The sequence below is a fragment of the Pongo pygmaeus genome, chromosome 9 (assembly GCF_028885625.2).
Source record: "Pongo pygmaeus isolate AG05252 chromosome 9, NHGRI_mPonPyg2-v2.0_pri, whole genome shotgun sequence".
NCBI lineage: Eukaryota > Metazoa > Chordata > Mammalia > Primates > Hominidae > Pongo > Pongo pygmaeus.
Genome location: NC_072382.2, coordinates 76,202,152 through 76,226,146, shown reverse-complemented (window position 1 = coordinate 76,226,146; position 23,995 = coordinate 76,202,152). Strand labels below are relative to the sequence as shown.

Sequence of the window (23,995 nt, the reverse complement as noted above, 5' to 3'; positions counted from 1 at the left end):
GCTTGGGAGCTGCTGCTTCAAACCTTGTGATCTGTATTTTTCCTCACTTTAGCAATTATCACACCCCAGCTGACTGTGGCATCTTCACACTCTGAACACTAATAAATATTTATAAGAAGGAAGCTAGACGCGGTGGCTCACGCCTGTAATCCCAGCACTTTGGGAGGCTGGAGGTGGGAGGATCACTTGAGGTCAGGAGTTTGAGACCAGCCTGGCCAACATGGAGAAACCCCATCTCTACTAAAAATACAAAAATTAGCCTGGCCTGGTGGTGCACGGCTGTAATCCTAGCTACAGGGGAGGCTGAGGCACGAGAATCGCTTGAACCTGGGGGATGGAGGTTGCAGTGAGCTGAGATCACGCCACGCACTCTAGCCTGGGCAACAGAGCGAGACTCCGTCTCAAAAAAAAAAAAAATAAAAAATAAAAAATAAATATTTATGAGCAGGAGAAAAGCCCAGGGCTCCCAGGGGAGGTGGGGCGGGATGTGCCAGGCTTCTTAGCAAGCCATGCTCACACTCATCAGTGGTTCCTGCCAGCCCAGAAGTGAGAGGTGGGGGTGGGCAGGGCCAGGGCTATCAAGGCAGTGCAGAGCCACCACCTACTTGCCTTCTCTTCTGGAAGGAGGCAGGAGTGGCTGTCCATGTGCCATGGCGGGCCTCACCGTCCTGCCCACCCTGGTGCCTGCTGGACCCTGTGTTCCTGGGGGAGGACTGCATGGCAGGAAGCCCTCTCAGCCTCATGTGTCCCTGAGGCTGTTTTAGCCTCTGTCCATGGCTGTTTTAGCCTCTCTTATTCCATCTTTTATTTTCACCCGTCCGGGGCCTGTGTCCCTGTCCTCCCCTCTCTTCCCCAACCCCCTCTCTTATCTCGGGGTCTCTGTCTCTGTCTTTCAATTTTCTTCTCTCCCTCCCAACAATTACTTTGAGAGATCCTGGAAGCTAGCTGTTGGCAGCTGGGGAAGGAGGTCTCAGGCTCCAAGACCCAGCTCAGGGGAGAGGGCAGGAGGAGATACAGAAGGCACTTTTTGGGAGTCATGGACTACATCTCAACCTGATTCCTTATCCAGCTGGGTGACCATGGCTTATTCTCTGCCTTTGCTGGGCTTCAGTTTCTGTTAAGTAAGGCAGTTGATTCCTTCACTCATTCATTCATTCACCTGTTCAACTAATATTTATTGAGTGTTTGCTACCTGCCATTCATCATTTTTTGTTTGTTTGTTTTTGAGACTGAGTCTCGCTCTGTCGTCCAGGCTGGAGTGCAGTGGCGCGATCTTGGCTCACTGCAACCTCCGTCTTCTGGGTTCAGGCAATTCTACCTCAGCCTCTCGAGTAGCTGGGTTTACAGGCGCCCACCACCATGCCCAACTAATTTTTGCATTTTTAGTAGAGACGGGGTTTCACCACATTAGTCAGGCTGGTCTTGAACTCCTGACCTCCTCGGCCTCCCAAAATGCTGGGATTACAGGCATGAGCCACCGTTCCTGGCCCCATCATTTATTAAACAATGATTGCAGTGCTGTGTTGGGTGCTTGGGATAGATGCATCTGTGGATAAGAGAGACAAAGATCCCTGCCCTCGTGGAGTGACATGTTAGCAGAGTAGACACATAATAAACAAGCAAAATATGTGTACGTTCGAAAGTGATAAGTGTTGGCTTGGCGTGGTGGCTCACGCCTGTAATCTCAGCACTTTGGGAAGTCGAAGTGGGCAGATTGCCTGAGTCCAGGAGTTTGAGACCAGCTGAGCAATTTGGTGAAACCCCATTTCTACCAAAAAACAAAACAAAAGAAGAAAACAAAAAATAAAAATTAGCCCGGGGTGGTGGCATGTGCCTGTGGTCCCAGCGACTTGAGAGGCTGAGCAGGAGGATTGTTTGAGCCCAGGAGGCAGAGATTGAAGCAGTGAGCTGAGATCACGCCACTGCACTCCATTCTGGGTGACAGAGTGAAACCTTGTCTCAAAAAAGAAAGTGATGAGTGCTATAGAAAAAGAAGAAGTAGAGCAAGAGAGGGACTTCAGGCCCCGGGGGCACAGTGGGGTTGAGCATGCAGATGTCTCGGGGAGAGCCTCCCAGAGAAGAACTGTCCCTGAGGTGGGAATCGCCCTGGTGTGCTTGAGGACCAGCCGGGGGTAGATGTGGCTGGAGATGGGTGAGGGAGAGTAGTAGGAGGTAAAACCGGGAGGTGAGGGTAGATCACACAGACCTTACAGCATGCCAGGCTTTTCCTCACTTGAGCTCAGAAAACTTGCACTTGGAGACTCCTGCAGCCTGCCCTGCAAAGACCTGACTGAAAGGGGGCTGTTGTGTAGCCCAGGAGAGCTCTAGTGGCTATCGTGGAGGCTTACCAGTGGAGATGGTAAGAGCGGATTACATGGGCACTGTTCGGATCTCAAGCTTGCATGGTGCCTGTCAGTCACTCCAGCCCTGGTCCCCAGTCCTGCCTCAAGGTGGCCCGCAGGAGCTTGCCCCTGGGCAGGATACGCGAACCCTGGCCTGACCTCTCTTTCTCTCCACAGAGTGTTCAAGAAGGCCAGTCCGAATGGAAAGGTGAGTCTGTAATAGCTGCGCCCAGCGCCTCCCTGACCTCACACTCTGGTCATTTTCTCTTGGGAAGCAGAGGAAACGGCATGTCCCCTGAAGTGCACACCTCTGTGGGAGGGGGCAGGTGCTGCTCCCCGTCTTAGGGGTGACACAGCTCTGTCTCTTGGAGCTGTCAGTTGAAGGGGGAGGGACACACTCAGGAAACTTTCACAGTGGGGAAGCACAGCTACCCTGAGCTCTGGTGTAGGGAGAGATGGCCTGTCATAGAGAGACTTCAGTAAGTGTGTGACAGTGGAGGACAAGCCAATCAGTAAGCGCCGAGGGCCGTGGGGGAGTGAGTCCCCTGCTGTGAGAGGACCCTAGCATCAACTCCTTAGCCAGGGCAGCTCCCAGGGCCTGGCTTCCTTGCTTTCTCCTTGCAGGCCCAGACGCCGTCCTGCTTCCCCGTCAGTTCAGCAGGTAGACATTACTGACACCATTCCACACCAGGTATGGGCTGAGCCGGTGGGGACAGGGGCAGGGTGTACTGAGATGAATGAAGCACAGTCTGTGCCTCTCACAGCCAGATGGCAGAGGCAGACACAGAAATCCATCATTTCAGCATGAAGTGGCAGGCGGGAGATACGGGGCCATCGGGGCTGCAGGACCCAGCCTGGTGTGCAGTGGCAGCTTCTAGGAGGGATGCATTTCCAGCAAGGCAAGGTGAAAACAGCATTGTAGGCAGGACATAAAAGCATAGGGACTGTGGGAATCTTAAGCAGCTGAGTTCAGAGTGCCAAGAGGGAGGCTGAGGCTGAGAGGCTGCAGGGCTGGTCACGGGGACACTGTGGCTTGGCTTATGAGCTGGCCTGGGTTGGCAAATAGCACCACGTGTGCTTCCACATCTCTCTTCTGTGCCCACAGTAGATAACATCAGTCACCATCGCCCTTCCCTGCTGCACCAGGGTTTCATCTTAGATTCCTTCTCAGCCCAGAGTCCGAGACAGCTCCCCGTCCCCTCTCTCCGCCGGTAGATCAGAGTTGGCACTTGGAATGAAACCCATTTGTCATCCTTATTTTTGGACACTGAGGAACCATTAATGGGTTTCAGGCGGCAGTAGCATGGTTAGATTTGAATTTTAGGGCTGGGCACAGTGGCTCACGCCTATAATCCCAGCACTTTGGGAGGCCAAGGTGGGTAGATCACTTGAGGTTAGGAGTTTGAAACCTGGTCTCTACTAAAAATACAAAAATTAGCCAGGCGTGGTGGTGCATGCCTGTAGTTCCAGCTATTTGGGAGGCTGAGGTGTGAGGATCACTTGAACCCAGGAGGTAGAGGTTGCAGTGAGCTGAAATTGCACCACTGCACTCCAGCCTGGGTGACAGAGGGAGACTCCATCTCAAAAAAAAAAAAAAAAGAAAGCTTTGCATTTTAGGGTGACTAGTCTAGCTAAGGAGGAGAGCAGGCTCTCAGCGAGTGAGCAGCAAGGGGCTGGTGTGGTGGTCTAGGCAGGAGTGGCTGTGGGGATGGAGAGGGATGGACTTGAGAAATAATGATGGCGGTCGAGTCACGAGGATTGAAGGGTTGTTGAGGAACAGCACACATCAGGGTGACGCTCTGGATCTGGTTTAGCCGCTGGAATTCTGTCTCGGGGTTTTTCCCTCCCGGCTGGCTACTGAGTGGGGCCTGAGCCCCCAAACACTCAGTGCCTCAGAAGGCAAGTCCTCACACATGGAACTGCTAACTGTGTGAGGCGGTGCATTTGTTCATTAGCTGGATGTCACCTTTCCACAATGTATATCTATTTTAAAACATTGTGTTGTGCATGATAAATAACATATACTTTTAAATCAATTTAAAAAATTAATTAGGCCAGGCGCAGTGGCTCACGCCTGTAATCCCAGCAATTTGGGAGGCTGAGGCAGGCTGATCACCTGAGGTCAGGAGTTTGAGACCAGCCTGACCAACATGGTGAAACCTCATCTCTACTAAAAGTGCAAAAATTAGCTGCGCGTGGTGGTGCATGCCTGTAATCCCAGCTACTCAGGAGGCTGAGGCAGGAGAATCGCCTGAACCCGGGAGGCAGAGGTTGTAGGGATCTGAGATCGTGCCATTGCACTCCAGGCTGGGCAACAAGAGCAAAATTCCGTCTCGAAAAAAAAAATATTTAAGAAAAAGAAAACGAGTCCTCGTATCAGTGAATCCCCGCCTGGCTGCATGGAGGGAGGAGCAACTGAAGAACACAGCGCGGCCCGTGTTCAGAGCCTCTGAGGGCTCAGCGCTCCCGCCTGCCTGGGGGCTCTCACCCTCTGAGATGCCACACTCCCACTCACCCAGCTTCTCTGCCGCTGCTGCTCCACCGGCAGTGGTGCTTGGCATGAAGATCTCTCTGGGCCTCAGTGTCCTCATCTGTAAAATAGGAACAATAATGACTCCTTCACATTATTGGAAGGCTTTGGGTGGAAGTGATGCTTTTAAGATTTTACAGGGGTTTGCGAATCTTGGTATTAGGGCTGGGGTGAAGGCCCAAGTCCAGTTAGGATTTTGATAAGGGTTAGGGATGGGTCTGGAGTTTCAGAAGCTGCCTGCAGGGTTTCCTCCAAGACAGGGTCCTGTGTCCTCTGGGCCTGCAGCTGCTAACGCCCCCTATGCCTCTCCTCCTCAGCTCACCGTCTACCTGGGAAAGCGGGACTTTGTGGACCACATCGACCTCGTGGACCCTGTGGGTGAGTCCCTGGAGGGTGAGAGGAGGGCTAGGGGAAGATGGGGCTGGCAAAGCCTCCCAGAAATAGCTCTCAGCTCTCCAGAGGGGCCTGGTGCCAAGAACGGGGGTGAATGGCTTCCTGCTTCAGGCAGCAAGCATTTACTGAGCAGCTACTTTCCCACTCAAGTGAGGACTGCAAGAAGAGACTGTGGGAAGGACTGAGGTGAGAATCAGGGAAGGCGTCCTGATGATGGTAAGAAGGGTGAGGGTGATGACGACAGACACCGCCACTTACTATAAGGCGTGTCATGTAGCAGACAGTGGGGGTGACTATGATGACTATCCCTGCTTCACAGACAAGGAGAATGAGGCACAGAGTGGCTCAGTGACTTACTCCAGGTCACAGAGTGAGTAGATAGAAGAGCCTGGTTCAAACCTGGCAGAGTCTGCAAAACTCTTTGTTCTGCTTCCTTGTGATGGCAAAGAGTGGGAGACAGAGGGAGAATCCTTCTTAGGACTTGTGAAATGGGAGCTGTCCTCATGTACATGGGGGTCCTGCTAGAAGCTGGGCTGTGGCTGAAGGCACCTTCCAAGTTCTTGTTCAAGTTCAGGGTTTTGCAATTTCTGCATGCTTGACATTTTGGATTGGATAGTTCTTTGTTGGTGTGGCCTGTCCTGTGTGTTATAGGCTGGATAGCCACATCCCTGGTCTCTACTCATTCGATTCCCAGAGTACCTCACACTCCAGTTAGGCCAACTAAAAATGTCTTTAGGCCAAGTGCGGTGGCTCACGCCTGTAATCCCAGCATTTTGGGAGGCTGAGGCGGGCGGATCACTTGAGGTCAGGAGTTCGAGACCAGCCTGGCTAACATGGTGAAACCCTGTCTCTATTAAAAATACAAAAATTAGCTGGGCATGACTGTGGGCACCTGTAATCCCAGCTACTTGGGAGGCTGGGGTGGGAGAATCGTTTGAACCTGGGAGATGGAGGTTGCAGTGAGCTGAGATTGTGCTACTGCACTCCAGCCTGGGCAATAGAGTGAGACTCCATCTCAAAAAAATAAATAAATAAAAATATTTATTCATTGCCAAAGTGTCTCCTTTGGGGGCAGAATCACCTTAATTAAGAATGACTACTCTCATTGGAAGGGCCTTGGTCTCATGGCCTCTTCTCATGTCTGTTTGTGAGAGGGAAGCCTAAAATTACTCCTATTTTATAAACGGGCACAGTGAGGTCCAAAGAGGTTCAATGATTTTTTAAAGATGAGCAAACCAGCTGGGCATGGTGGCTCACGCCTGTAATCCCAGCACTTTGGGAGGCAGATCACCCAAGGTCAGGAGTTTGAGACCAGCCTGGCCCACATGGTGAAATATCATCTCTACTAAAAAATACAGGAAAAAAAATAGCCGGGCATGGTGGCATGCACCTGTATTCCCTGCTACTGGGGTGGCTGAGGCACGAGAATCACTTGAACCCACGAGGCAGAGTTGCAGTGAGTGAGATCATGCCACCGCACTCCAGCCTGGGTGACAGAGCAAGACTCTGTCTCAAAAAAAAAAGGATGAGCAAATCAAAGTGAGGCCTAGTATGGCCTTTCCCATCATGTCCCTGCGGGCTGTCCTGGGGCCAGGGCAGGAGTGATTTGTGTGGTTCCTGAGCCAAGGAAGCAAGCCCGGCTGTAGGCTTCAGCTCACCAGGAGGAAGACCTGGGGACCCTGGGCTCCCAGGGCCAGGGGGCTGTCAGCAGAGCCCTTCATGGCCTAGAGCAGAACACCCCCAATTCTCCCCTCCAACCCTGCCTGGGACGCTGTTTGGTGTCTTCTGAAGCTCAGTGTCCCTTTGCCATTGGCATCTTCTCCCTGAGGTAGCCCCTCAGAGGCCGGGAGCAGGCATCCTGGTGTTCACCTGTGGCTGCTTCATGTTGTCATTTCCGGTGGGCCCTCTGAGGCCAGTGTTGTCCATGCCCATTGGCCTACTAAGGACAGCAGCAGAGGCGGCCCAGAGACTGGGAGAGGACAGGGGCAGGAAACCAGTCCCCAACAAACGCAGGCACCCTGAGAGCTGTTCAGCAGGTGTTCACAGAGCACCCCCTTTGTGCCAGGCCCCTTGTGAGCCCTGGTATCCCCGAGAACTCTGGGGCACTGCGCAGAGCTGATCAGGGACTCACTGTGAGAGATTCGTCTCCCATAGTGACCCTGCCATTTGGCTTGATCTGATCACACCCTCCCTATGCTTACCAGTTCCCCACCAAACCTGCACACAAGTCCAAGCCCACTGGCCTGCCCGACAGGACACTGATGATCCATCTTGGCCCTCCTCTTCCACTGGCAATGGAGTGACAATGGGTTAGAGGGTAGGGGGAGAGAGAGAGGAAAGAAAGGTTTGGCCAAAGATAGACAGGGAATGTCAGCCAAGGGGGTGACCCTGAGCCAGTGTTTCTGGCCTCCTGGGGTGCTGAGCAGAGATGTCCTTTGTGTCCAGCTGGACTCTGCCCCCGAGGGCAGGCCTCAGGACACTGAGGCACCTTCCACAATTGCAGAGTGCTTTTGAGTGCTCGGCACTGTCTAAACGCTGTACACGTGTGCACATTCACACATGTACCCGTTCAGCCCCATGAGGGAGGCACCGCAGATCACAACCCCCAATCCACATGTGCCAAGCCCAAGCTCTGAAAACCTAACATTGCTTCCAAGTTTAATGCAGAATTCATTTATTGGCAAACCTGACCCAAACTGATGCGAGGCTATTTATGCCTTATTTAGCCTCTTGGTGAGAATATTTGTGTTTTCCTACAGAGGTATTAATGGCTTTAATAATAGGGTACAGATCTTGCAGAGGTCATTACAGAATATATGGAACATGTACCATTTTGCCTATTTTATTTTATTTTATTTTGAGACAGAGTCTCTCTCTGTTGCCCAGGCTGGAGTGCAGTGGGATGATCTCAGCTCACTGCAGCCTCTGCCTCCCAGGTTCAAGTGATTCTCTTGCTTCAGTCTCCCGAGTAGCTGGAACTACAGGCGCCTGCCACCGTGCCCAACTATTTTTGTATTTATAGTAGAGATGAGGTTTCACCATGTTGGCCAGGCTGGTGTTGAACTCTTGGCCTCAAGTGATCCGCCCACCTCAGCCTCCCAAAGTGTTGGGATTATGGGCATGACCCACCATGTCCGGCCCATTTTGCCTCTCTATACTTCGCAATTTCTAAATTCCAAAGAATACCTGGTTCTAGGAGTTTCGGACCTATGTTATTATTCTTACTAACAGATGAAGAAACAGAAATGGTCTCTAACCTGCCTAAAGTCACCAGCTGGGTCCGTTATACTGGCCTGGGATGGGGGAAGGGTGGAGCATGGCGGAGGTGGGCAGTGCCACCCTCTAGGTGCCGGCCTTTCCATTTTTCTCAGGATGATTTTAGATGAACAGATGGTTGGATCTGGGCTTGGGCTGGTGTTTGGGGCACAGAGGTTTGGGATACCAGGTTGGGAGAGGCTGCTTACTCTCTGTCCTTTCCTCAGATGGTGTGGTCCTGGTGGATCCTGAGTATCTCAAAGAGCGGAGAGGTAGGCTGTGGCCCCCATCCCCAGCCTGTCAAGGGCCTCCTCTTCCTCCCGGACCTCTAGCATAGGAACTCCCTGCCCATCCCCACTGGTTCCCCTGAAAGCCCCAACAAATACCCCTACAGATGCCCTTGCCTCCTCCAGCCTGGGACAGCCCTGCCCCAAGCCTACTTTGGGAGAAGGTTTCCCCATGCCCTGAGCACTTTCACATCAATATGTCATGACTGTGGCGAGGCTGGGGATGCCAGCAGGGCAGGAGTAGGTTCTTCTTTAACAGAACAGAGCATTGATACCGGGGCAGTATCAATGCGCAGGAAGACAAGAGTGCGGACTGAGCTGTGGCAAGACCCTTGCCGTCCAGATACCACCCAGCACTTGCCCTGCCCCCACAACTCCCTGCTCCTTCCGCAGGTCCCCTACCCCCACCCCAGGTCTGCCAGACTACTCCAGCCCCCGCCAAGCCTGTCAGACCGTTTCCATACCCCTCCACATATGCCCTGGGGAGAGGTGGGAGGGGGAAGGACAGAGCTGGCTCAGCAGGCAGCCCCCTCCTCCTCCCAGGGGCCAAGCCATTGGCATCCTTCCGGTACTCACTACCAGCCCTCCTGGTGGAGACAGTGCAACCGTCCCCACAGAGCTTGGTACAGGCCTGGGGCCTCCAGTGGGGCCCGTCCCAGGGCTGCTGCCGGCACTCTGGGGGGCTCGCTTGCTGCTCTCCCAGACCCCTCCTCAGTGCTCCTCGCTCCCCACAGTCTACGTGACGCTGACCTGCGCCTTCCGCTATGGCCGGGAGGACCTGGATGTCCTGGGCCTGACCTTTCGCAAGGACCTGTTTGTGGCCAACGTACAGTCCTTCCCACCGGCCCCCGAGGACAAGAAGCCCCTGACGCGGCTGCAGGAGCGCCTCATCAAGAAGCTGGGCGAGCACGCTTACCCTTTCACCTTTGAGGTCAGGAACTGCCATCCCTGGGGCCCCATTCCAGAAACGCCGCCTCTAGGAAGCCCTCTGGGGTGGGCATAAGAGGGAGGTGAGGGTCAGCTGCTCCCTGCCACCCAGTTTCCCAGTGTATGCTGGGACCTGGGGCACTGTCACCTGTGTTACCTGGTAAGTGTCTCTTCTCCAGCCCCTGCTGGGGTTTGTCACCTGTACCTTTGGGCTACTCCTCAGACCCTTCTGAGGCCAGGTCATTGGTGGGAGAAAGGGGGTGCTAAGGGGCCTCAGAGAAAGAAAGAGCCCTTTCTGGCCCCTGAATCACTGCAAGGTGTTTTCCGCTCAGATCAGCTCCCCACTTGCCTGGCAACAACCCAGCTCGCAAGAGAGGGATGGCAAGTAGGTGATCTGTCTGCCCCACCACCTTTCAAATCAGAGACTTTAAGATGCTGGATTTCAAAATCTCAAGTTTCTTAGGCTCTCTGATTCTGAGATTCAGTGTGGTCTCTCCCTTTCAGGGAGGCTGAGAGAGTGGAGAGGGTCATGGAGTCACCTTTTCCACGTAGACATGTTAGCTCCCTATGGCTGCTGAAACAGATTGCCACAAACTCGGCAGCAATGAAAACAACACAGATGTATGAGCTTACAGCTCTGGAGGTCAGAAGTCCCAAAACATGTCTCAGTGGGCTAACATGGAGGCGTGGCAGGGCTGGCTCCTCTGGAGGCCCTCAGGGAGCATCCACCTTTTCCAGCGTCGCTTTCCTTGGCTCACGGTGCCTTCCTCCATCGTCAAAGCGAGCAGTGGCCACTGAGTCTTCTGTACATCCCATCACTGTGGCTCGGACATTTCTGCCCCCTGCTTCCACTTCTAAGGACTCTTGTGATTATACCAGGCCCACCAAAATTATCCAGGATATTGTCCCCATCTCAAGGCCTTAATTGGATCTGCAAAGTCACTTTTGTCATTAAGGTCCCAGGTTTGGGGGATTAGGGTGTGGACATCTTTGGGGGACCATTATTCTGCCAACCACAGTAGGCATCATAGAAAGATCTATTTAAACCATTGCTGCGAGGACTGGACTGGGCCAAACCCTTTAGATAAAGAAAACTCAGACACTTGTGGGGCATGGCTTGGCATGGTCTGATGGGGTAGACATGGCTTGTCCCCTGGGGCCCTTGGTCTGATGGGTGTATGGGAGTGTCTGGGCTGTGATACATGAGGCAGGACAGTGGCAGATGTGATAGGTGGCTCGTTCTGTCCTCTTCTTGACAGATCCCTCCAAACCTTCCATGCTCTGTGACGCTGCAGCCGGGGCCCGAAGACACGGGGAAGGTAGGTCACCCCAAGGGGACCATCTCTCTGGCTCCAGGACTCTCATGTCCCCAGGTGTCTGGCTTTCTCCCTGGGAGTTGCTGGACACACAGGACCACTCTCCCTGTTGAACAGTCTTTGTGTCTAGGCTAAGCTGGTCCCACCTTGGACAACCAGTCTCTCTTCAGACAGGGCAGCAGATATGGGGTCAGCCTCACTCTCCTGTTCAGTGATGGGTCCAGAGGCCCTCCTGAGTGGCGTTGGCTGCAACAGGACCAAAGTGGTCTGAGGACCTACACCTGGCCTCACGTAAACCTTGGCAACCTTGAATCAAGGTGCGATCATCCCCATTTCACAGATGGGGAAACTGAGGGTTGGAGAGAAGTGACACCACTTGCTCCAGACCTTTGAGTCCAGCTTTCTCATCTGCAAGATGGAGATAACAGCACGTGCCTCTTTGTCTTGTTAGAGGGATACCGGAGAAGCCACCCGGGGCCGGGTCTGCACACAGTAGTAGGTGCCCCCAGTCTGCTCAGGTGCCTGTTGCTATTTCTGGGCAGCTGCCTGGATGAGGATGGCCACCCAGACTGAGGCAGGAGTCCAAAGAGCAGAGCCCCGTTTGGATGGTTTGGGATGTCCCATGTCAGATGGAGGAGGCAGCACAGCACTGGGGCTGAGCACAAGGGCGTTCCCCTGCTTCTTCCAGACCAAGGAAGGCTGGGCTATGGGAGCTTGGTGTTCCTGTCCAGTGTCCTCGTTTGTAAAATGAGAGGTGGGCTGGCTGTGTACTGGGGACCCTGCTTCTCCAAGGCCCTGTGGTCAGTGACCCCTTCCCCACAGGCTTGCGGTGTGGACTATGAAGTCAAAGCCTTCTGCGCGGAGAATTTGGAGGAGAAGATCCATAAGCGGTGAGTAGGATGCCAGGGTGTGGGCCGCCTGCTGGGTGAGGGAGGGAGACAGGATGGGCAAAGTCCAAGAGGAGATAAGTAACAATACCTGGAAGTGTGCGAGGAGGGGCGCACATTCCAGCCTTGGAAGGGCACTCTGGAAGCTGGGAGGTCACGGAGGGCTTCCTTGGGGAGGTGGCTTCGACTGCCCAGGTTCAGGCTGCAGCATCTTCTCCTTTGCACCATTGTGGCAGCTTCCTCCCTCATCTCCCTGCCTCTCATTTCATCCCCTCCAGACTGCATGTCTTTTTAATTTGTTTTGGAAAAACCCTAAATTCAGATTGTGTTAAACAGTGAGCAGGCTGTTTCCTGACCATCCGCATTTTCCAGTTTTCCTCCTGGGAGGCATTCAGCAGGGGTGGAGTGTGTGCCAATGGCAGCTTCTAAGTGAGGAGGAAGTGGAGATAGTGAACCCATCCAGGGGAGAGTGACAGGGAGGTTGGCCCACATCTAAGAGAGGGGAAACGTTCTCTGGAGAAGCACAGCCCGGGCAGACAGAGAGCCCAGGCTGGCAGCCAGAAACAGCTGGCTGGGATGTCTCATGCCTGCCCCTCCTGGGTCGGGCTGTTCTCTGTCTGCCTCCTGGAATAGCTGGTGGGCCCTCGACGCTGATGTTCCTGCATCCAGAGGCACTGTTCCCAGAGGAGGTTGGCTGAGGGCACAGCAGCCTTTTTAGGGCGTAGGCTGAGTTTGCCACCTGGTGGCTCTAGGGTGTATTGCAAGCATTTGCATCTGCAGCTCTGGCAGCTGTGTGTGGGGAGCTGGGACTTTTCTCCCTCGCTTCTCTGTCTCCCTTTTCCTCTTAAGACCTGAGACCAGGGAAAAGGAAGCGTGCTGTGGGATGTGGGAGGAGGCTTGGTAAGCACAAGAAAGAGGAGGTGACATCGAGAGCCACCCCTCTCACCCTACCACCAATGGGACATTTAAAATCCACACCAAGGAGTTACTAATAATAATGATATAGAAGCTATCATTTATCAACGGCTGATTAGGTGCCAGACACCATTCACAGTGCTGGGCTGTATGAACTAATTTAATCCTCACAGCAGCTCTAAGAAGTAGGTCCTGGCTGGGCGCGGTGGCTCACGCCTGTAATCCCAGAGCTCTGGAAGGCCAAAGGCGGGTGTATCGCTTGAGGCCGGGAGTTCCAGACCAGCCTGGCCAACATGGTGAAACCCCATCTCTACTGAAAATACAAAATACAAAAATTAGGCAGGCATGGTGGCATATGCCACCTTCTGAGTAATCCCAGTTACTCAGAAGGCCGAGGCAGGAGAATTGCTTGAACCTGGGAGGCAGAGGTTGTAGTGAGCTGAGATCGTGCCACTGCACTCCAGCCTGGGCAACAGAGTGAGACTCCATCTCAAAATAAATAAATAAATAAAAATTAAAAAAGGAAGAAAAGAGGTAGGTCCTTCTGTCATCACCCTTTACAGATGAGGGAACAGAGGCAGCGAGAGGTTAATGTACCCAGGGCCACATACTTAGTAAGAGGAGAGCTGGGAGTTTGACCCTGGCTTCCTGGTTCCAGGCAATGGAGGCAGCTTATCTGAGCAACGGAGATGCTGGCATTCCCAGCACGCCACAGAGACAGCCTCACCAAGTCCGCCTCCCTCACCAGATACTCATTTGCTCCCTGATCCCCTGTAACCTTCGTGGAGCCAGTCTCATCCATGGGCCTTCTCCCCTCCCTGGGCTTGTCCCCTTCACTGGCTTGCATCCCCCTGACTGAATCCACACCTCCTCCCTGAACCCCAACGCCTCCCTGAGCCCCATTTCTTCTTGGGACCCCTGTCCCCTCTGCATAGTTTTACATAATAGATATCTGGCAGGTGTTTATTATATGGCAGGCACAGTCATAGGTGCTGAGAGTACAGCTGTGAACACCTTAGACACAAATTTCTGTCCTTAAAGAGCTTACACAAATAGTGTCCTATGTTACCAAAATAGATGACAGAGGGACACTATTTGTGTATGGTGACATAGGGAGGCAGGAAGTGACAATGTTACCTATTTGGTGACATAGGGAAGCAGGAGGTGAAAAATGTAGTCCCTGTTTCAGCATCCTGCTGGGTACCAGGACCCAGATGAAGTGCGGCCACAGGGCACTTCTGGGCAGAACAGGGGAGGATAGAATGGAGCCAGAAGGTGACAGACCCCTATGCTGATCTTTGCAGTTTGGCTGGATTCTAAGGTGATGGAGAGCCATGCCAGTCTCTTGAGCAGGAGAATGATGTGAGGCTCGCAAGGAGAGGGGATGAAGGCAGGTGACCCTGGTCCTCTTTCACTCTGCCCATCTCCATTAGGAATTCTGTGCGTCTGGTCATCCGGAAGGTTCAGTATGCCCCGGAGAGGCCTGGCCCCCAGCCCACAGCCGAGACCACCAGGCAGTTCCTCATGTCGGACAAGCCCTTGCACCTAGAGGCCTCCCTGGATAAGGAGGTAGGAGGCTCGGACTTGGCAGGGGGTGGGGGCTGCTCCACCAGGGCCTGGGCCTCAGATTCCAGCTCTCTCCTGGCCTGCAAGGATGCCTCAGGTAGGAGCTTCTACCCCAGCCCAAGGACCACAGGCCTCAGGGAATCTGAGACCTCTCATGGGGGATTTGGAGAAGCCTCTTGGGCCTAAAGGAGTGGCAGAGGGGGCATGAACTTGAGAGATGTGATGGACTTCAGAAGCGAGGACCCTCCCGAAGGTCCTGGACATCTCCCCCACACCTCCACCAGCTGCCTGCCTCAGGCCGAGTGCTGAAGGTCAACCAGCATTGCAGAGGGGGCACGGCGGGGGGCCGTGACCTCCCTGCCAAACACTGAGCATCAGGGCGACAAGCCCTGCAGAAGGAAGGGCCTCCCCTCAAACTCTGAATCAAACCCAGCTGACTGATGGCTGCTGTGAGCTTGGGCTGGCCCCTCCTCGAGGTGTGGGCACCCCCTCTCTCTTGGGGCATGGCTGAAGGGAAGTGCCTTGGGGCAAGATGCAAGTTGAGGTCTTTTTGTAGGGATTCAGAGCTGGCTGCCTCAGTGAGCTGGTGAGCCCCTCCTCACCTTTCCCTGCTTCTTCCAGATCCTTCCGTGGACAGAATTTAGAGCTGGCAGGGACTTCAGACATCACCTAGTCCAACCCCTTCATTGCACAGAGGGAGACCTTGAGGCTTAGATAACCTACCCACAGTCACACTGCTTTCATCATCATCAATGTTATTGTTGTTATTGTTGTCGCAATTACTGCTGGCCAAGCCAGGGCTGGAGCCCAGGACTATCACCTTCCAATTCCGTTATCTTTCAAGGGTCCCACCAGGGAACTGAAGGCTAATGTGCCTGGTGGCTTTCGTGCCACCTTAGCAGCAGTGGGAAGTGGCTGATGAACTTGGGGCAAATGTCACAATGCCTTGGGGGATTCGGAGAAGCCTCTTGGGCCTAAAGGAGTGGCAGAGGGGGCATGAACCTGAGGGATGTGATGGACTTCAGACGCGAGCAGCAGACCCTTCTGAAGGTCTGCCCAAGGTCTGGGGAACACCAGAAGATCACGTGGGGGCTTTTCTCCCTCCCCTTTCCCTAGAACCTTGCTGTCCTCCCAGCCAACCCCATCCCTTCTTATGCCCCCCAGATCTATTACCATGGAGAACCCATCAGTGTCAACGTCCACGTCACCAACAACACCAACAAGACGGTGAAGAAGATCAAGATCTCAGGTATCCCAGACAGAGGGTCAGCTTAGGGGACAGCAAGAGGCAATCTTCCCAAGGGCTGGGGGTGGCTGAAGGATCTCCCCTTGTTAACAGCCTTGTATAAAAAATAGCCACTGAAGCCCAGGGCCTGCTCTGAGCCACAGGGCAAAGCTTTTGAGTTGGGTAAGGCAGGCTGCTTATTGGCTAGGTAATGAGTTTGCTCTTTAAGCCACCTCTTCAGTTTCTTGGGTTCTGGACAAAGCTGTCCTTGAGGGGAAGGCTTTGGTTATGGAAGGAAATGGGTGTGTTTGGGGCTACCCTTTGGATGTAAGACAGGGGTGGTCTCATGCAGAAGTCCCCACTGGTGGCCTCTGGCCATTGCCTGAGGCTGAATATCCCCAACCCAGGGATGCCTGTGAGACTCCATGGGAGCTGCATTCCCGACTCACTCCACCTTGATTCCTCTCCCTCCTTAGTGCGCCAGTATGCAGACATCTGCCTTTTCAACACAGCTCAGTACAAGTGCCCTGTTGCCATGGAAGAGGCTGAGTAAGTGGGCACAAGTCTGGCCTTGGGCGTGTGGGATTGGGTGGGAAAAAGAGAAGCTCTAGGTGTCCTGTTACAGTTCCAGGTGGCTCTTCTCCACCTGGCAGAGGGCTGGGCCTCAGACTTCCTTGCCACTCAGAGTAGATGATCCCGAAGAGCCCTTTAGAAACCATCCACCTGATTTAGCTATAAGAAAATGCATGCTACAGTCAAGGAAGACACCCACTAAAACTAGAACGACAAAACAAGAGCTAATGAATGTAAGGGGATTGGGGTTGTGAGAAAAAATAATTACATTGTACAAGAAACCTAGGTTGAAGGGAAATACTTTGTTCTTCGGCTTCCTGGTAGCCAAGGCAAAGTGGGTAAGGCACTAGGTATACAGCTCTTGTCTCATAAAGGGGTAATCCAGCTCATTGGGTAAAAGGGGTTGTGTGTGGGAGGGTAGAGAATAATTACACACAAAAAATCATCTAGGTTTGAGGAGAACTACTATAGTTGAGCATGGACTGAACTGTGTCCCAAGCTTGTTGGCAGCTAAGGCAAGAGGAGAGATCTCAGGTGAAACATCTTTACTTACCTAAAGAAAGTAAATGCTTCCATTCAAAGACATACACATTTTTTTTTTCCTGGCCCTGCCAGTAATTTCTTGGGGCAATTATACCTGATGTAATTTTACATGTATATGTGTATTTGTTTATATACAATTCCAATCAGTATTTCTTGCAACTGAAAACATTTTTAAAATGTTACTACATGGCCTTTGAAATAGTTTTTAGTGTCCTATAGGTGAACATGCTATGATTAGATCAAGCTTTCTCTGGTTACTGGATATTTTTCATATCCACTGTTGATTTAAAAAAAAAAAAATCAGAGCTATGAGGCATAGATTCCTGATGGTAAAGTGAAGTGATCTAGAACCAGAGTAACATATAATCCCTAAAGAGTAGAAAATCCCAACCACTGCAGATGGTGCCAGCGTCTGCACAACGAATACCAGCAGGGATGGCTGGGGAGGCATTTGCACTCACAGACTTGTTTACTTCTCAGGAAGCGCTGTGGGGCTGGGGTTGCTGCTGCCCCAGTATGTAGAGGAGGAAGTGGCTGAGAGAGATGTGACTTGCAAGCTAGCAAGCAGCAAAGCTGGGGCTGGAACACAGGTCATCCGACTCCAAGGCTTGTTCACTATCTGCTGCATGACAGCTCTCTCATTGGAAAGGATGGGGGATAGAGCAAAAGCAAGTAAAAATTGGACAGTCAAAACACCCTATATATGATGGATGTGATCAAGCAAGTAAACTTTTAATTGTCGAGCCTAGATGGTGGGTATATGGGTGCCCAAATAGCTTCATTTACGGTTTGTGTGTAGCTATAATTTTTTCTTTTTAAAATTTGTTTAGAGACAGGGCTGGTGCTCACGCCTATAATCCCAGCACTTGGGGAGGCTGAGGCAGGCAGATCACTTGAGGTCAGGAGTTTGAGACCGTCCTGGCCAACACGGCAAAACCTCATCTCTACTAAAAATACAAAAATTAGTTGGGCATGGTGGCGCATGCCTGTTATCCCAGCTACTTGGGAGGCTGAGTTAGGAGAATTGCTTGAACCTGGGAGGTGGAGGTTCCAGTGAGCCAGGATCACACTACTGTACTCTAGCCTGTGACAGAGCGAGACTCTGTCTCAAAAAATAAAATAAAATAAAATTGGTTTAGAGACAGAGTTTCACTCTGTTGCCCAGGCTGGAGTGCAGTGGTATGATCATGGCTCACTACAGCCAGCCTCGAACTCCTGGGCTCAAGTGATCCTCCTGCTTCAGCCTCCCAAGCAGCTAGGACTACAGGTATGCGCCACCATATCAGGCTAATGTTTAAAATTTTTTGTAGAGATGGGGTCTTGCTATGTTGCCCAGGCTGGTCTCAAACTCCTGGCCTCAAGCAATCCTCCTGTCAGCCTCTCAAGTTGCTGGGATTACAGGCATGAGCAACTGTGCCCGCTGAGGCTGTACTTTTTTTTTTTTTTTTTTTTTGAGACAGAGTCTCGCTCTGTCGCCTGGGGTTGGAGTGCAGTGGAGAGATCTCGGCTCACTGCAAGGTCCGCCTCCCGGGTTCATGCCATTCTCCTGGCTCGGCCTCCTGAGTAGCTGGGACTACAGGCGCCTGCCACCATGCCCGGCTAATTTTTTTGTATTTTTAGTAGAGATAGGGTTTCACCGTGTTAGCCAGGATGGTCTCGATCTCCTGACCTCGTGAACTGCCCGCCTTGGCCTCCCGAAGTGCTGGGATTACAGGCATGAGCCACTGCACCCGGCCAGCTGTAATTTTTTAAATAAATGTGCCTTTTAGCACTGTGCTGCTTGACTAGGATAATCTTTTAGAATATCCCAGACTCAGTCCTCTTTGTGCGTGGAATGTAGATGTGCCTCTTTTGAGTGGCAGTGGTCTCCTTGCCTGAGCTGGGCTGGCCCAGGTGGTCCGTGCATCTGGGGGACAGAGGTTGGGAGAGGGAGACTTGGAGCAGGCCCAGACTAGATATTCTGCTGGGCTGGAGATCAGGGCTGGGGTTGGCTCTGGGGAAGGCCATCTCCACAGCTGCTTCCCTTCTTCCCAGTGACACTGTGGCACCCAGCTCGACGTTCTGCAAGGTCTACACACTGACCCCCTTCCTAGCCAATAACCGAGAGAAGCGGGGCCTCGCCTTGGACGGGAAGCTCAAGCACGAAGACACGAACTTGGCCTCTAGCACCCTGTGAGGACCTGCCCTCCTAGCCCTGGGCTCCTAGTGCACCTTGCCTGATGGGGCCACACCCTCCTTGGTCCCCCCAGTTCAAAGACAAGGTTCAGGCTACCCTCTCCACAGCCTTGTCAGGGCCTGTCCTCAGGTGCTTGACTTGTCAGGGAAGCTGCCTCCTTACTCCCATCCCTACCCAGGGGTGACTGAAAGAATAAGATGGACCACTAGGCCAGCTTGCTCAGGCAGTGCTGGGCTCTGCTACCATGCCTGGGGGAGGGCAACCTGGGAAGGCTTCCTGCAAGAGGTGGCAGCTTCTGAATGCCTTCAGTCAGATGGGGTGTCCCTGAGGAGAGACCAGGGTGGTGAGCTGGGTTAGACCCAACATGGGGTGCCCTCCAAGTCAGGGGTCCCAGGGCATCTGGTCACTCCTGCTGCATGGTCATCATGGATGCCTCTAGGCTACTCTGCTCCAGCAGAGCCCTGGCTATGGGGATGCCATCTCACCCTCTTGTGAGTGTGGTCCTTCAGGGGGGCTTTGGCCTACATCTAGAGCAACCACCACTCCCAGCACAGACTTGGCTCTCTTCAGCAGCCCCCGCACAGCTTCCCACTTACCTGAAGCTTTTTGCCCTGTCCCCACCCTGGCTCACACCCTACCCATCTTCAAGACCCAGCTGAGGCACCATCTTTGCGGAGAAGTCCTTCTCTGACGGCGCCCACCCCACCCCAGCTGCCTCGCCCTCTGTGAACTCCCCGTGTGGCCCTTTCTGCCCATGGGTTGCTGAGAGAAGCAGAATCCATCTGAGGGGAGGAGGAGCCTGGCCCTCACGGCGGGGACGCTGGCCTGGGCAGGGAGAAGGGCTCAACAGGGCCACACAGCAAGCAAGTCTCACAGCGAGACTTGGAACCGGGGCTCTGGGTCCCTGCTACCTAAGGGCCCTGCTCGCCTTCCTCACCTCCACTGGGCTCTATTGGACATGGTAGCTGAGTGGCTAGCTAGATGGGGGATGGACGGCCACTGCCCCCCAGCACACCCACCCCTGAGGTGTCTCACCCACCGGGCAAGGCCCCCTGAACCGGCTCCCCTGTGTCACTTTGCAGGTTGAGGGAAGGTGCCAACCGTGAGATCCTGGGGATCATTGTTTCCTACAAAGTGAAAGTGAAGCTGGTGGTGTCTCGGGGCGGGTGAGTGCTCTAGCCAAGCCCAAGACCCTGGAGTGCAGAGGGGAGCGTCCCAGATGCCCACAGGCCCCTCCCCCATTCTGCCTGTTTGCAGCCCTTTTAGCTGCATCCACCTTGGAGGAGGAACCTCCTGTCCCTTGTCTTCCTCCCTTCTGTTCCTCTTTCTCCTCCCCTGCTCACTTTCCCTCTCTTCCTTCCTCGGCCCTAGCCCCTCTCTTACCCCTGCCCATCTCTTTCTCTCTCCTCCTCCTCCATCCTGGGTCTGGGCTCGCACCGAGGATTGGCCATGCCCAGGGGACCGCGTCCTCAGAGTCTTTGCTGTGGGGTCCCCAGGGGTGCCATCTCTTCATCACGCCTTGGGCATAGCACCCACCCCATGCATGCGCAAGCTGATTTTCTGAGGAAACAGCTAAGAGGGTTCAGAACCCAGAGCTGGATTGGGGATTTGCTAGCTAGTCAGCTTTCCCATTTTACAGATGGTGAAACAGAGGCCCAAACAGTGCCCCAAACATTGCCTGAAATCTCCTCCCCAACTCAGGTCATAGCGGTGGACCAGACTGCCCTGCCCTGGAGCATAGTTTGGTGGAAGCTTAGGGAGAAAAAACAAAAACAAAAACAAAAAACTACCATGTTTCTTTTTTGTAACTTAATTCATAAATTTCTATGAAAAGATTGAAAAGCTAAATCCCATTAGACATTGGGTCTCCTCGATTATTAGAAGAATGCCTCTTGGCAGGTGGCAGTGTGTAATCCTGACCTTATATAATAGGACATCTCAAAATTACAAATCCCAAATCCTGTGTCTGGCGACCTTTCAGGATCCACAGTCCCTCATTCTTGGCAACCCTGGAGTCCTTCCCTCTGCCTTTAGATAGTCCGACCTCCCTTGGGGCAGGCAGCACTGGGGTTAATTTTTACACTCCCTTTACAGATGAGGATCCTGGGGCTCAGGGGTTTGCTGAGCTGGGTCTGGATCTCAGTCCCTCGGGGCAGGGCTAATGCCATTTCAGTGTATCCCTGAAGGAGCAGTCAGGGCTGTGCAGGGGGGTGGGTGGGAGTGTGTCCCGTGGGTCTTCTCTATCCGGGGGACAGCAGAAGTGGTGAATGAATGTGCTTTTTGTTTTCTTCCTCTCTGAACTCCTGACCACTTCTCCTGCCTCCTCTGACCCACCCAGCCTGTTGGGAGATCTTGCATCCAGGTAAATTCCTCCCTTCCACCTGGTTCACCTACCTTCCTGGAGGGCCTGGAGCCCATTGGCTTGACTGACCAGAATCACAGGGCACTGGGTTGGAAGGAATCTTAGTGGTCATTTCAGATAGCCAGGTTCAGGTGTGAGCTGGGAGACACAATTTCTCCTTAACGAACCTCACCTTGCTCTTCCATCCCACTTGAGTGACAGGGATCTTTACAGAGAGCAAAGCCTGATTACACTGATACAGGGAGTGGCCCCCAAGAGAGCTGTCTGAATTACTGATCACCTGAATTATAGGAGCTTTTGGAGAAATGCAGATTTCATGGCTTTCAAACTTCTACACTAGTGAGGATGAACTGCTGGCCAAGTGTTGCTAAGGAGAGGTCCTCAGGAGATCCTATTTTGTAAACAAGGTCTCCTTGCAGCCAGCTGGATGCACTTATATTCCAAAAATGCATGTACCCCAAACACAGCAGTTTGGCTTCCTCCTGTCACAAGATGGCGGTGTGGCTCATCCTAAGAAATCTTAGACTAATTTGACAGGTGAAATTCATTCAATTCAATTCAGTTCCATATCATTCAGCAAAGATTTCCTCAACCCAGGCTTGTGTCCAGGCTGGTGCTGAGTGCCAGAGTCCCAGAGAGGAATCAGATGTGGCCCCTGACCTTATCATTCCTGGCCCGGTAGAAGGTTAAGATCCAGATCCTTCCACTAAAATGTTGGCAAACGCAGTCTTCCACCAGCTCCATTCTGAAGCAATCCCCAAAGCAAAAGGAAAAAGAAAAAAAAAGAAAAAGCGAGCGAGAGAAGAAAAAAAGGCCAAATAGCTCTGACAGCCTTATAAAACCCCCGGGTTCCCACTGAGGGGACTTAAGTAATGATTCTGGCAGGCACAAGCTTCACATTTTTATTTTTATTTTTTATTCTTTTTGAGACAAGGTCTGACTCTATTGCCCAGGCTGGAGTGCAGTGGCACAAACTTGGTTCACTGTAACCTCCTCTGCCTCACGGGCGGAAGCCATCCTCCCAACTCAGCCTCCTGAGTAGCTGGGACTACAGGTGTGCTCTACTATGCCCAGCTAATTTTTTTTTTTTTTTTTTTTTTTTGAGACGGAGTCTCGCTCTGTCGGCCAGGCTGGAGTGCAGTAGAGTGATCTTGGCTCACTGCAACCTCCACCTCGCAGGTTCAAGCAGTTCTCTGCCTCAGCCTCCCAAGTAGCTGGGATTACAGGCGCCCACCACCACGGCCGGCTAATTTTTGTATTTTTAGCAGAGATGGGATTTCACCATCTTGGCCAGGCTGGTCTTGAACTCCTGACCTCATGAGCCACCACGCCCAGCCTAATTTTTTATTTTTAGTAGAGATGGGTGGTGGGGGCAGTGTCTCACCATGTTGCCTAGGCTGGTCTCGAACTCCTGAGCTCAAGGGATCCTCCCGCCTTGGCCTCCCAAAGTACTGGGATTACAGGCGTGAGCCACTGCGCCTAGTCAGACTTCACAGTTTAACTCAGCCCTTTAGCTGCCTCATCTCCCAGAAGTTCCAGTGGTTCTAGAAGACAGGCGTTGTTATTCCCGTTTCCAAGTTGAGCTCAGTGAGACTCAAAAGCTAGAAAGTGCTGCACCAGCGGGTGGCGAGGCTGGTGGAACAGACCTTTCTAATTGCAGGGCTTGTGCCTCTGACCACTCCATTCCCTGTCCCTTCCTCTTTCCCAACTGGGCTCTGGACAACAAGATCAGTGGGATGTGGCTTGTGCCTGTAGGCACTTGCAGTTGGGCGGTCTCCTAGGGTGATGCCACCCCAAGCTGAGAGGAGCCTTCAGGGTTGCTTTTGTTAGTCTCAATTCTGCTACTGTCACACTGTCTGCTACAGTGATCAAGGGTGTGGTTATGGAGCCAGAATCTAATAATAACCATTAATAGCTGTGTGGCCTTGGGCAAGATATTTTAATCTCCTCATGCCTCAATGTCCCAGTCTGTACATTGGGGATAATAATAGGGTTGTTGCGAGGATTAAATGAGTTACTCTATGGAAGGGGCTTACAGTAATCCTTGGCACAGGGTCAGTACCATGTGAATACCTTCTCTTATTCTGTCCATCAGGGCCAAGTACAGAGAAAGCCCATCAGAAGCACTGGCTGGTGGCTGGGTCTTCCCGGCCGCTTTCCCCTGCATCCCCACAGTGTAGTCAGCCTTGGGCCCTGGGGCTATCCTAAACCTGACTAAACTGACCTCAACAGTGCTTCATCCGATTGCATGGGTGCTAGGGTCACCTGAGCACTTTTACAAGAGCGCCCTGGAGGTGTTGGGAGATGGGATGGTGTGAGGGTGGGAGGAGTTCCGACCTGGAAGTTGGGAAGGGCAGTGTCGGGGGAGGCGAGGGTGGCTGTGGCGATCTGAGGTGGGCAGGGTCCCAGGGCACCTCTGGAGCCCCGCAGTGACCATGGTGCATGCTGCCCTGGGCAATCCTTTCCCACCCCGGGCCTCCTCCCGTCCTGTGGGAACCCAGGGAGCCTTCTCAGGAAAGGCGAGGCTTCCATTTCTTTTTGGAACCAGAGGAAGTCTCCTCGTCCAGCTCCCAGGCAGACCGAGGCTCCGAGTGGCAGAACTGGGGCTGGAGGGCATCTTTTGGATCTACCTCCTCTGATGGCAAAACCCTCTGCAGTCCTCGGACTGACAGGGCATCGACATCGAGTCTCACAGCCT

At 53.0% G+C, this 23,995-nt stretch overlaps 1 protein-coding gene across 3 annotated transcripts in view; it reads left to right on the top strand.

Moving 5' to 3' along the window:
• The window catches only part of ARRB1 (arrestin beta 1), a 91,540-nt gene that overhangs the window by 58,699 nt on the left and 8,846 nt on the right, over positions 1–23,995 (top strand). For 2 of the 3 annotated variants that reach the window (XM_054438162.2, XM_054438164.2), the window contains exons 2-13: positions 2,520–2,550; positions 5,190–5,250; positions 8,748–8,792; positions 9,542–9,738; positions 10,994–11,053; positions 11,873–11,940; positions 14,286–14,421; positions 15,583–15,667; positions 16,120–16,192; positions 18,794–18,931; positions 20,018–20,101; positions 21,274–21,297. In XM_054438162.2, the coding sequence (XP_054294137.1) occupies positions 2,520–2,550; positions 5,190–5,250; positions 8,748–8,792; positions 9,542–9,738; positions 10,994–11,053; positions 11,873–11,940; positions 14,286–14,421; positions 15,583–15,667; positions 16,120–16,192; positions 18,794–18,931; positions 20,018–20,101; positions 21,274–21,297 (1,002 nt within the window). The remainder of the gene's footprint in view (positions 1–2,519; positions 2,551–5,189; positions 5,251–8,747; positions 8,793–9,541; positions 9,739–10,993; positions 11,054–11,872; positions 11,941–14,285; positions 14,422–15,582; positions 15,668–16,119; positions 16,193–18,793; positions 18,932–20,017; positions 20,102–21,273; positions 21,298–23,995) is intronic. The other variant, XM_054438163.2, reaches the window with a different exon arrangement.